Below are 10,771 nucleotides of genomic sequence, written 5' to 3'. Positions count from 1 at the left end.
ACCAGCCTGGTCTACAGAGCGAGATCCAGGAAAGGCGCAAAGCTACACAGAGAAACCCTGTCTCGAAAAACAAAAAAAAAAAGAGAAAAAAAAGCCAGGTGCAGCTGTAATCTCAGTGTTGGAAAACCTGAGACAGGTGGATCTTAGGTGCTTGCTGGTCAACTCATAGATTAACTGAACTCATGTAAGTGATGTTGACGTGTTGTCTTCACAGACATGCATACACATCAACATCCACACCTGTGCACTCACACAACATAGAGTTCAGTAAGTGAAGGACTCTGTGATGGAAGTAATTATTTTCTTAAATCATTGCTACTGGCCTCCTATACTGTTTTATTTATTTGTTTGTTTGTTTGTTTGTTTTGTGAGAACAAGGTTTCACTATGTAACCTTAACTGGCCTGTAATTTGCTATGTAGACCAGGCTGGTATTGAACTCACAAGAAACCCACCTGCCTCTGCTTCTTGAGATCTGGGATTCAAGGCATGTATCACCATGCTCTTCTAGACAATTAAATTTAAATAAGCCTATTTAAGAGACTTTTTCTCTGGATGAGTCTCCACATTTCAAGATGCAACTGCAATGTAACATCAAGCTGGATTTAAAAAAAGATTTATTTATTTTATGTATATGAGTGCTCTATCTAGATGTCCACCTTTATTCGAGAAGAGGACACCAGATCTCACTACAGATGGTTGTGAGCCACCATGTGGCTGCTGGGAGTGGAACTCAGGACCTCTGGAAGAGCAGCCAGTGCTCTTAACCGCTGAGCCATCACTCCAGCCCCAAGCCAGAATAGTCAGCGCTATGTAGAGAGACCTTGTCTCAAAAAGTAAAATAAAATAAAATGCAAAAAGACTATTAATACCCCCTTCCAGCCGGGCGGCAGTGATCTTGGATCCCAGCACTCGGGAGGCAGAGCCAGGCGGATCTCTGAGTTGAGGCCAACCTGGTCTACAGACTGAGATCCAAGACAGGCACCAGAACTACACAGAGAAACTCTGTCTTCAAAAACAAAACACAAAAACAAAAACAAAACAAAATCCCTTTTCTGCTTTGTGATCCCAAAGACCAAACTGATAGGAAAAAAAAAATCCCAATTCTAAACTTGACTTCAAGCAAGCAAATAATCCTATGACTCCCTATTTTGGAGGACAGGATATGATTTCTAAGAAAAATCAAAGAATTGCAAAATTGTTTTGAATGAAGCATAGTAAACCACATTTTTAAAAATTGTTTTAAAATGTTCTGAGCTAGGTGTTGTGGCCGCACACCTTTAATTCCAGCATCCAGGAGGCAGAGGCAAGTGGATCTCTGAGTTTGAGGCCAGCTTATATTTATTTCTTTTCTTTTCTTTTTTTTTCTTTTTTGAGATAGGGTTTCTCTGTGTAGTTTTGGTGCCTGTCCTGGATCTTGCTCTGTAGACCAGGCTGGCCTTGAACTCACAGAGATCTGTCTGCGTCTGCCTCCCAAGTGCTGGGATTAAAGGTGTGTGCCACCACCGCCAGGCTTAGCTGTGTACCACATGCATGCCTGGAACCATCAGTGGCCAGAAGAGGATGTCAGATTTCCTGGAACTGGAACTACAAACAATTATGATCTGCTGTGTGGGTGCTACGAACCAAACCTGGGTTGAATGTAAGATCAACAAGTGCTCTTAACTGTGGAGTTCTCTCTCCAACCTCTCCAAAAGAAAACACTTCTGAGAGTGTGGTTGGTTCGGTGGTAGGGTGCTTGCCTAGCTTGTGCAAGGTTTCCATAGCAACACACACGTATACAAAGGTACTTTTATCTGGCAACTTGTGTGAGCTTTTGAGTTTTGAAACCCCTTTCAGGCATGAGGTCGTGTTGAAGTCATTTCTAGCTATCAGTGACTGGACAAAATCTTAGCTAAAGTTCAGCTTTCAATTTCTCAGTCTATGTGTGTAGTCTACCTACTGTCATTTACAAGAAACCTAAGAGGTGTATTCTCACCCCTCGGATTCTCCACTCCACTGTAATGTCCTCACCCCAGCACAGCTTCTGGTGTGTCAGCACTTTACACTTAACAAGGCCCTTTCAAAGCAAAATGCTCTTTGTTTGGGTGGCAATGGCATCAGTGTAGACCAGCAAATTGGAGGACAGCAATACAGTTAACCTTTTGAAATGAAGACTAACATTAGCTGTCATGGCATCTGGTCAAAGAGAAGTTAATTTCTGAAGTCTGTGACAGACTTCTCTAGACCAGACTCTAAAGACAATATTTTAAGTCTGTGACAGACTTCTCTAGACCAGACTCTAAAGACAATATTTTAAGTCTCTGAGAGGTTTCACTAGAATAAAGTCTAAAGACATTAAAAGCTGACAAAACAAAACAAAACCACCCACCAAACTTAAAATCGTCAGATGTGGTGACACGTTACTTGTAATCTGAGCACCTGGGAGGTAGCGGCAGAAGAATCAGATGTTCTGCTCCATAGTGAGCAGGAACTACATGAGACCCCATGATCAAAGGAAAAAAACATATCAAGCAGCGCACAACCACCTGTGACTCAAGCTCCAGGGGAGCTAATACTCTCTGGCCTTCATTTGTACACACACACACACACACACACACACACACACACACACACACACACACACGTGGCATACACAGACACAAACATATACACACAAATAGAAAGAAATCTTAAAACATCTTTGGTATGTTCAAATGAAGGCAATGAGAAGCTGTATGTACACGTTGTAAGCAGGAAGCTCCATTAGCAGGTGACAGATGCAAAGCGCACAAGGTGTTATGAAGGAGACGATGCTAATTTCAGCAGAAATGACCAGTTCTCCAGATTTGTCAAGAGGAAGCACTCTGAAGAGGAGGTGAGCAGGACAGCTTCTCTCAGTGATGTACAGACTATATATACTGAATAATGGTGGCTTGAAGTATGAGCACTCAAGAAGACCACCCTTAAAAGCTGTCTGATCATGGCCAGGTTACCTTTGTCTCAGCTTCTTGAGTCATTTAGAGTACACAAGGGCTGGCAAGATGGCTCAGCAGGTAAATGCGTTTGCCTCCAACCTTGACAACCTGAGTTCAGTTCCTAGAATCATATAATGCTAGGAGAGAACTGACTCGTGCAAGTTGTGCTCTGACTCCTACATGCATTCTGTGGCAGGCCATACCCTTCTCAAATAAATAATGTAATAAAAAAAAATTTAAGGGGGTCTAGCAATGGCTCAGTCATAAAGAGCAATTGTTGCTCATGCAGAAGACTTGGTTTGACTACCAGCACCTACACTGCAGCTCACAATCATTTTGTAACTCCTATTCGAGGGGATCCAACTCCCTCTTCTAAGACTCCCCAGCACCAGGCATGTATGTGGTGCACAGACATACATGCAAGCAAAATGTCCCTTTTTGTTTTCAGACACGATCTCAGTATGTGGACCAGGCTGGCCTCAAACTCAGAGATCCACCCATCTCTGGCTCACAAGTGCTGGATTAATAAAGGTGTGTGCCACCACGCTCAACCTAAATTTATTCTTTAAAAATCAAGTGCTCAGATGGCTCAGCAGCAGTGTGCAGAGGACCAGAATTTGAATTCCTAGTATCCACAAGATGGTTCACAACAGTCTATTACTCCAGTTTCAGGGGATCTGATGCCCTCTTCTGACCTCTTGGGCACCAGGCACACACAAGGTACAGACATACGTGTGAGCCAAACATTCATACACACACACACACACACACACACACACACACACACACACACACACACACACACAAACCTTCTAAATTATATCCTAGCTAGATGGAGATTATAAAGTAGTTGTACTTTTTTTTTTTTTTTGGTTTTTTGAGACAGGGTTTCTCTGTGTAGCTTTGCGCCTTTCCTGGAACTCGCTTTGGAGACCAGGCTGGCCTCAAACTCAAAGAGATCCGCCTGCCTCTGCCTCCCGAGTGCTGGGATTAAAGGCGTGCGCCACCACCGCCCGGCCAAGTAGTTGTACTTTGTAGTGCTAGAAAGCAATACTGGAAAGAATCCTTTGAAGTTAGGCCTATACTATTAATGTCTGGAAAAGCGGGAAAGAAAGCAGGGGACTCCCAGCCCTAGGAAACAGAATGGACTGAGACATGACATGAGTTGTACAGGCTGCACTAAGTGACCAAAAGCAAAAGCTTCATTCCCATGACTAAGCAGTCTCTGAAGAGAAAATAGTGGAATGTGAGGGGCTTAGTGGTTTATTTTGCACAAATTGAATGATAATTTATCTTTTCCTTCCTTCCTTAAAAAAAATAAAACAAGCCGGGCGGTGGTGGCGCACGCCTTTAATCCCAGCACTCGGGAGGCAGAGCCAGGCGGATCTCTGTGAGTTCGAGGCCAGCCTGGTCTCCAAAGCGAGTTCCAGGAAAGGCGCAAAGCTACACAGAGAAACCCTGTCTCGAAAAACCAAAAAAAAAAAAAAAAAAAAAAAAAAAACCCAAAAACAACAACAAACAGGGTCTTACTACATAGCCCTGGCTGGCTTGGAACTTGCTGTATAAGCCAGGACAGCCTTGAATTCATGGAGATCCATCTGCCTCCATGTCTTGAGTGCTAGGATTCATGGCATGTACCATGCCTGCCTGGTAATTTCACTTTGATGTCTCTGCCTAATGGTATAAAGCAGTATAAGTTTATTACAGACTGCACACTGAGTGGGTAGGCACTCCCTTAGTAAAAATAAAAAGTGTTATGTGCACGTGGGTATGTACACACCCCTGCTCTGAGAGTACCAATCTAATATTGATCAAATTCTTATTGTGAAACATTACCAATGAAGTGGCCAGAATACTTTTATTTTCTCTACATAGCACTAATTAACTTTAAGAGACTGCTAGAGGGGCTGCAAAGATGGCTCAGCAGTTAAGAGTGTTTGTTGCTCATGCAGAGAACCAAGGTTTCGTTCCCAGCACCCATATGTGGCTCACAATCATCTGTAACATCAGCTCCAGGGATCTGACCCTTGCTTTTTTTTTTTTTTTGGTTTTTCGAGACAGGGTTTCTCTGTAGTTTTGGTGCCTATCCTGGATCTCACTCTGTAGACCAGGCTGGCCTCAAACTCACAGAGATCCGCCTGGCTTTGCCTCCCGAGTGCTGGGATTAAAGGCATGCGCCACCACTGCCCGGCCTGAACCCTTGCTTTTAACTCAGAGGGCACCAGGCATGCATGCACATGGTGCACAGCCATACATGCAGGCAAAACATTCATATACATAAAATAACATTTAAAAATCTATTATTTTTCTTTTTAAAGAGAGTGCTAGAGTGTACCCAGTACTCCTAGAACATTTCAATTTCAATACAGAAAGCTGAACAGGAGGTACAAAGTGGAAACGAATACAGAAACATATGTACAATTTGTATGTTCAGACTATACAGCTGTTGTCTTAGGGGTTTATAGTTTAAAAAAAAAAAGATTTAACTGACCGACTCAGCTACCACCCAGGCACAAATCCAGTGCTTTGAATTAGCCCACCATCTATGAGCTGCTGGAACTCATGAAGGGATTGGTCGGGTGGAACCATAGCCACAGGATCTCCATGACTCTGGGCAACAGCAGGGATTCTGAGAGGAGTTTAGGTGAGGGTCCAATATTGATGGTGTGCCAGAAGCCAGAGGCCCTGGACCTGACCAACAACTCATTACAATGAACATTTACAAGTAAAGCTGTTTGGAAAAAAGGGTGTACTGCATGACACACCACAGCTCCCAGTACTACTAAGATGAACAAAGGGATGATGGAGAGGCAGGAAAGATAGAGGAGCGAAGTGTTTTGTTGTTGTTGTTGTTTGTTTTGAATTAATACTTTTATTTTTTTTAATTTTCTTTGGGTGGGGATCACTGCAAGGGTGAAGGGCAGATATGGATGGAATAGCAAATGAGTGGGATTGCAGAGCATGTTGTGAAATTCCCAAAGAATCAATAAAAGAATTACGTTTTTTGTTGTTGTTGTTGTTGTTTTAAAGAGCAGTTGAGAAAACATGGGGCTTATGGGCTAAGCGACTTGTCTAAACACCCTCATCTAGTTTCTGGTAGGCTAGGATTCTTGAGGTCTTTCATACTCCAGTCTAGTTTTTGACTTGCAAACAATGGTTCCTCAGCCCTGGCTACACATAGTACGTATGTGGGGCTTTAACAGATTGCTATGTCTAGGAAATATACCAAACTACTGAAAGTTGAATCTCTGGGGAGGCGGACTACAGCTTCACCTCTTTTTAAACATTTCTAATATGAAGGTAAGAGTCGCTGTCCCATATCATGGTGCCAAAAGATAACTGGGCACAAAGCAGGATTCTGGGAATAGGTTTATTAGAGTTTCTTGACAACTGCTACAAACTCTATACCAAGTTCCTATCTGTTCCCACAGCCATCATGATAACACCACTCAATCAATGACACGGTGTTACGGGATTACAGCCACTCTGTTGTTCTCAATAGCTTGCCACAACACATCACTTTTTTACTCCTTGGACTATCACAAATGACCTATCCAAGTCCAGCTACAACTCGAGAACAGGGACTTCTCTGAAGCTGACACGTGGGCCACTGTGTCATGCAGACAGCTGTCTTTTCTTCCTCTCCTTCTCTTCTTAAACACAAAGCCTGATCTCAAACCTTGTATGTATCCCAGCCGGGCCTTGCACTCGCAACCTTCCTGCCTTGTCTCCTCAGGTACTAGGATTAGAGGTATGTGCAAACCACAGTTTGCTCTCTGTCCTGTTTTTTGAAGAAAGGCAGCAATGCCTATTCCACTCACAAGCCAAGTCTTACCTGTTCTCCAGTCTTCTTGCTGGTCTGTTTTCTCATGGCAGCACATTACCTAACACCTACATCATTAGGATGTTAACACATAAAAGTAACTACAAAAGCTTTTAAATGTTTATTTGTATTAAGTAGGTGGGATGGTGCAAAAGTGCAAAGAAACTTATGCATTTGGGCCCTTATTTCCCTACCAATCACATTAGTGTAGAAGATGATTAAGTAACATTAAGAGGAATAGAGGAAATAAACATAAATACGCCAACAGTAGCCAAATCCTCCAATTCAGTGAAGGACGAGCTGACATTTTCGGACTCGATTCACATTTATATGAACGCCTAAACCAATTACACTCTCTCTACCTGTTTCTAGGCCTGTGAAAAAGGGCAGTGGACAACATTTATATTACAAGACAGCAACCTTTTATTAAAACTGTTTTTGTCTAAAACTACGCCGAGTTTGATCTCTTGTTCATAAATTAGGCTAAGTCTAACATCACTAAACCAATATTATTTACAAAAATGAGCCTTTTCTTTGCTTTATCAATAGGGTCACAGACCTAAGTTTTAAACCCCACTTCAGTCTAAATTTTAAAATCTTGCTATCAAAGTCAGGCAACCCTTATAAGGCTCGGGAACAGCATTTGACAGCAACATTTATCATTCACCAGGAATGTAAGCCATAAGTGAACAAGATAGAATCATTCCAAACAATCCCTATTTGCTTTCCAAAATCATGCTGTGCCTAATTCTCCCTTTCTATGCAGACAGGTGGAAGAGGGACCCATCTGATTATAACAATGTTAATGAAACGAACCTCTTTAAAACAGGAGTGGGATGACTTAGTGTGCAGGGATGGAGTCTGTAAATGACACCAGGAGACAATAATGTCAATTTAACTTAAACCCAGCCTTTCATACACTCCCTGGCAATGGGCCACTCTGACAGACAGGTTCTTCTTATTTCCCCTGAAGTCACAGGTGCAGTTAGTCCCCAGTTACATATAGTGCCAAAATCTTGCAAAACAAAGAGCAGACCCCTTGGAAACTCATATCAAAATGTTAAATAAAAATTGCTGGCATATTGTACAGTTTCTCAGACTGGAAGAGGCTGGCTTCTCAAGGAAATTTATCTCAGATGCTCATAAAAAGGTAAAGTTTGTGTATGTACAAAAACAATATTATGAGACTGTAGTGTCACCTGTCAAAAAGAATATCCACAATGGAACTGGCAATAAACACTTGTGATAAAGGGCAATCAAAATACAAGAGAAAGGAAAACACATAAGTTAATTCCTTATCTGAGAAATCAATAGAATGTATGCATAAATGATAAATACTGTCTCCATGGGTCACTAATTCCAAGGACTAGTTAGTAGTTAGTTTCTAGCTAAATTATCACAGGACACTCTGGTACACGCTCTCTTCTGTGGTCAGTTTGTTCTGGCAAGACTCCATGGAGCACTTGCCCTTGAAAACAACTCAGCAGGAGAAGGCTCTGAGGCAACCACAGCTCATTTAGAAGCAAGCCAGATAACCACTCCCAAGACCGTAAGAATCACTGACAGGACAAGCACCAGGATACACATCTTCTTGCGAGATTTTTTCTGAGGAAAGAAATATTTAAAGACACTCATGAAGCAAGTAAAAATTCTTATACCTAAGATTCCAAGAGTGCATCAAAATCTGCCTCCTTGAATTCATAATAACACTTTTATATTTCCCTGCTGGGACTGAACCCAGGTCCTAGTACACATTAGGTACTCACTCCCCCTACTGAGTCACACCCCCAGCCTCTAATTAACTCTTACCATGCACAAATGTGCAAACACTTCTTAGAAATCCCAAGTCACCAGTTCTAAGTAGTAGTGCAAGTTAAATTGTTCACAAATACAGTTTTGCAAAGGAGCTGCGCCTTTGTTCAGGTTGTCATTTGCTGGCCTGACTTGTCTCACACTAGCTAGCTTATCCCTGGATCCCCTTCTACCATCCATGGCTGGAGTTACAAGGGTCTGAGGATTTGAAGGCCAGGCCTCTTGTTTGCTTTCACCACTGAGCCTTCTCACTGGGCCCTGTGTACTTTAATAACTACTTTATACCTAGCACAGATAGTATATTCACTGTAAAGCATACAGGCAGTAGAAAGAAAACAATCACCCATAGGTAAGACTATTAACATCTGATTCTATTTCTTCTCTCTTGGTTTTGTTTTTTGTTTGTTTGTTTTTGAGATAGGGTCTTACTGTGTAGGCTTGGCTGGCCTGGAGCTTTCTCTATAGACAAGGTTAGCTTCATCTACAGAGATCTACCGCCTCTGCCTCCTGATGCTTGGTTAAAGGCCTGTGTTCCCTCTGCTCAATCATCTATGCACACTCCTGGATTGTTACATGTTCTAACTGGATCATACTGTATGTTTGATGTTTTTCTCATTTAACATTTAGCACAAACTCTCCTTTTCTGCTATGACCTCTTTAACATCTCTTAGTTCCCACATAACACAATACTGAATAGATGTAATTACTCCTTTACTGCTATAAACTAAAATCATCAGTTTTTCAAGAAAATATTATGAAACACAACTTCCTCAAGCATCACAGGTAAAATATAGCTACCCCAGGAATACAGAGCATGACTAAAATGAAGCTGCTTCTAAAGAGGCATGCAACAGCAAATGAGGGAAAATTAGATTTCATTTTCAATATCTAAAACCTAGGTTACAGACTCAGAGAAAGAGCTGGGTGCAGTGGCACACGCCGTTAATCCTAGCACTCGGAAGGCTGAGGCAGGAGGATCTCTGTGAGTTCCAGGCCAGTCAGGACTACACAGTGAGACCCTATCTCTTCCCCCCACCAAACACGCCCCCCCCAGAGCTGAGGACTGAACCCAGAGCCTTGTGCTTGCTAAGCAAGCGCTCTACCACTGAGCTAAATCCCCAACCCCAAGACCCTATCTCATAAAACAAAACCAAACAAAAAGACTCCTAAAATTCATAAAGCCAGCAGAATCCCCGTCATGGGCACAGTTCCATAATGATTAGTCCTGTTTACACAGAGATGTCGTCACAGATGATTCTAAGACATCGATGCTGAGTTAACAGTCGGCATCGTGTCTCTGAAGCTCTACTTTCCCTGTAGCTCTTACTCTCCCAATAGCCCTGTGGTGATATATTGTGTACCTTAATAAAATTTGCCTGAAGATCAGAGAGACAAAGGAACAAGCCACAGGCAACTCTCACCTCGCTAACTCCTCAGCTAATCCTGTCTCCACGAATCCTCAAACTGAATGTCTCTCTCTGTCCTCAGCCAAAAAGCTTCCTCAGCTGAAAGGCTTCAGCCAAAAAGGGCTCTAGTCCTGTCTCCTCACGCCTTATATACCTTTCTCTGCCCTGCCATGTCACTTCCTTCTCAGTGCTGGGATTAAAGACGTGTGTGCTTCCCAAGCAAAGGCATGAGATCTCAAGTGCTGGGATCAAAGGTGTGTGCCACCACTGCCTGACTCTGTTTCTCTCCTAGACTAAATCAATCTCATATAATCCAGGATGGCTTTGAACTCACAGAGATCCAGATGGATCTCTGCCTCCCAAGTGCTAGGATTAAAGGTGTGTGCCACCACTGCCTGGCCTCTATGTTTAATCTAGTGACTTGTTCTGGTCTCTGATCCTCAGGCAAATTTTATTAGGGTACACAATATATCACCACATAGCCCAGCCATTTAGGGTGTAAGATTAGCATCATGCTAGATTTAGGGATCAAGCTAGCTCATGAGATTAGTTTTGCATCCACAGAGCTTCTGTATAAGTTATTCAAGATTTGATGGTGTTGGTGATCTGGCTGTAAAGATAAATACTAAAGCCGGGCGGTGGTGGCGCACACCTTTAATCCCAGCACTCGGGAGGCAGAGCCAGGCGGATCTCTGTGAATTCGAGGCCAGCCTGGACTACCAAGTGAGTTCCAGGAAAGGCGCAAAGCTACACAGAGAAACCCTGTCTCGAAAA

The 10,771-nt window shown here is 42.6% G+C and overlaps 1 protein-coding gene across 1 annotated transcript in view; it reads right to left on the bottom strand.

The window, feature by feature from the left end:
- Positions 1-6,885: 6,885 nt before the first annotated feature.
- Positions 6,886-10,771, bottom strand: part of Stx12 (syntaxin 12) — a 33,598-nt gene continuing 29,712 nt past the window's right edge. The window contains exon 9 of the mRNA XM_052716700.1: positions 6,886-8,384. Within this exon, the coding sequence (XP_052572660.1) occupies positions 8,292-8,384 (93 nt within the window). The 3' untranslated portion in view covers positions 6,886-8,291. The remainder of the gene's footprint in view (positions 8,385-10,771) is intronic.

The sequence above is a fragment of the Peromyscus californicus genome, unplaced genomic scaffold, assembly GCF_007827085.1.
Source record: "Peromyscus californicus insignis strain IS unplaced genomic scaffold, ASM782708v3 Scaffold_5__1_contigs__length_169319896, whole genome shotgun sequence".
Classification (NCBI taxonomy): Eukaryota; Metazoa; Chordata; class Mammalia; order Rodentia; family Cricetidae; genus Peromyscus; species Peromyscus californicus.
The sequence above is the reverse complement of the archived record's forward strand: the minus strand, read 5'-3'. Positions and strand labels throughout refer to the sequence as shown.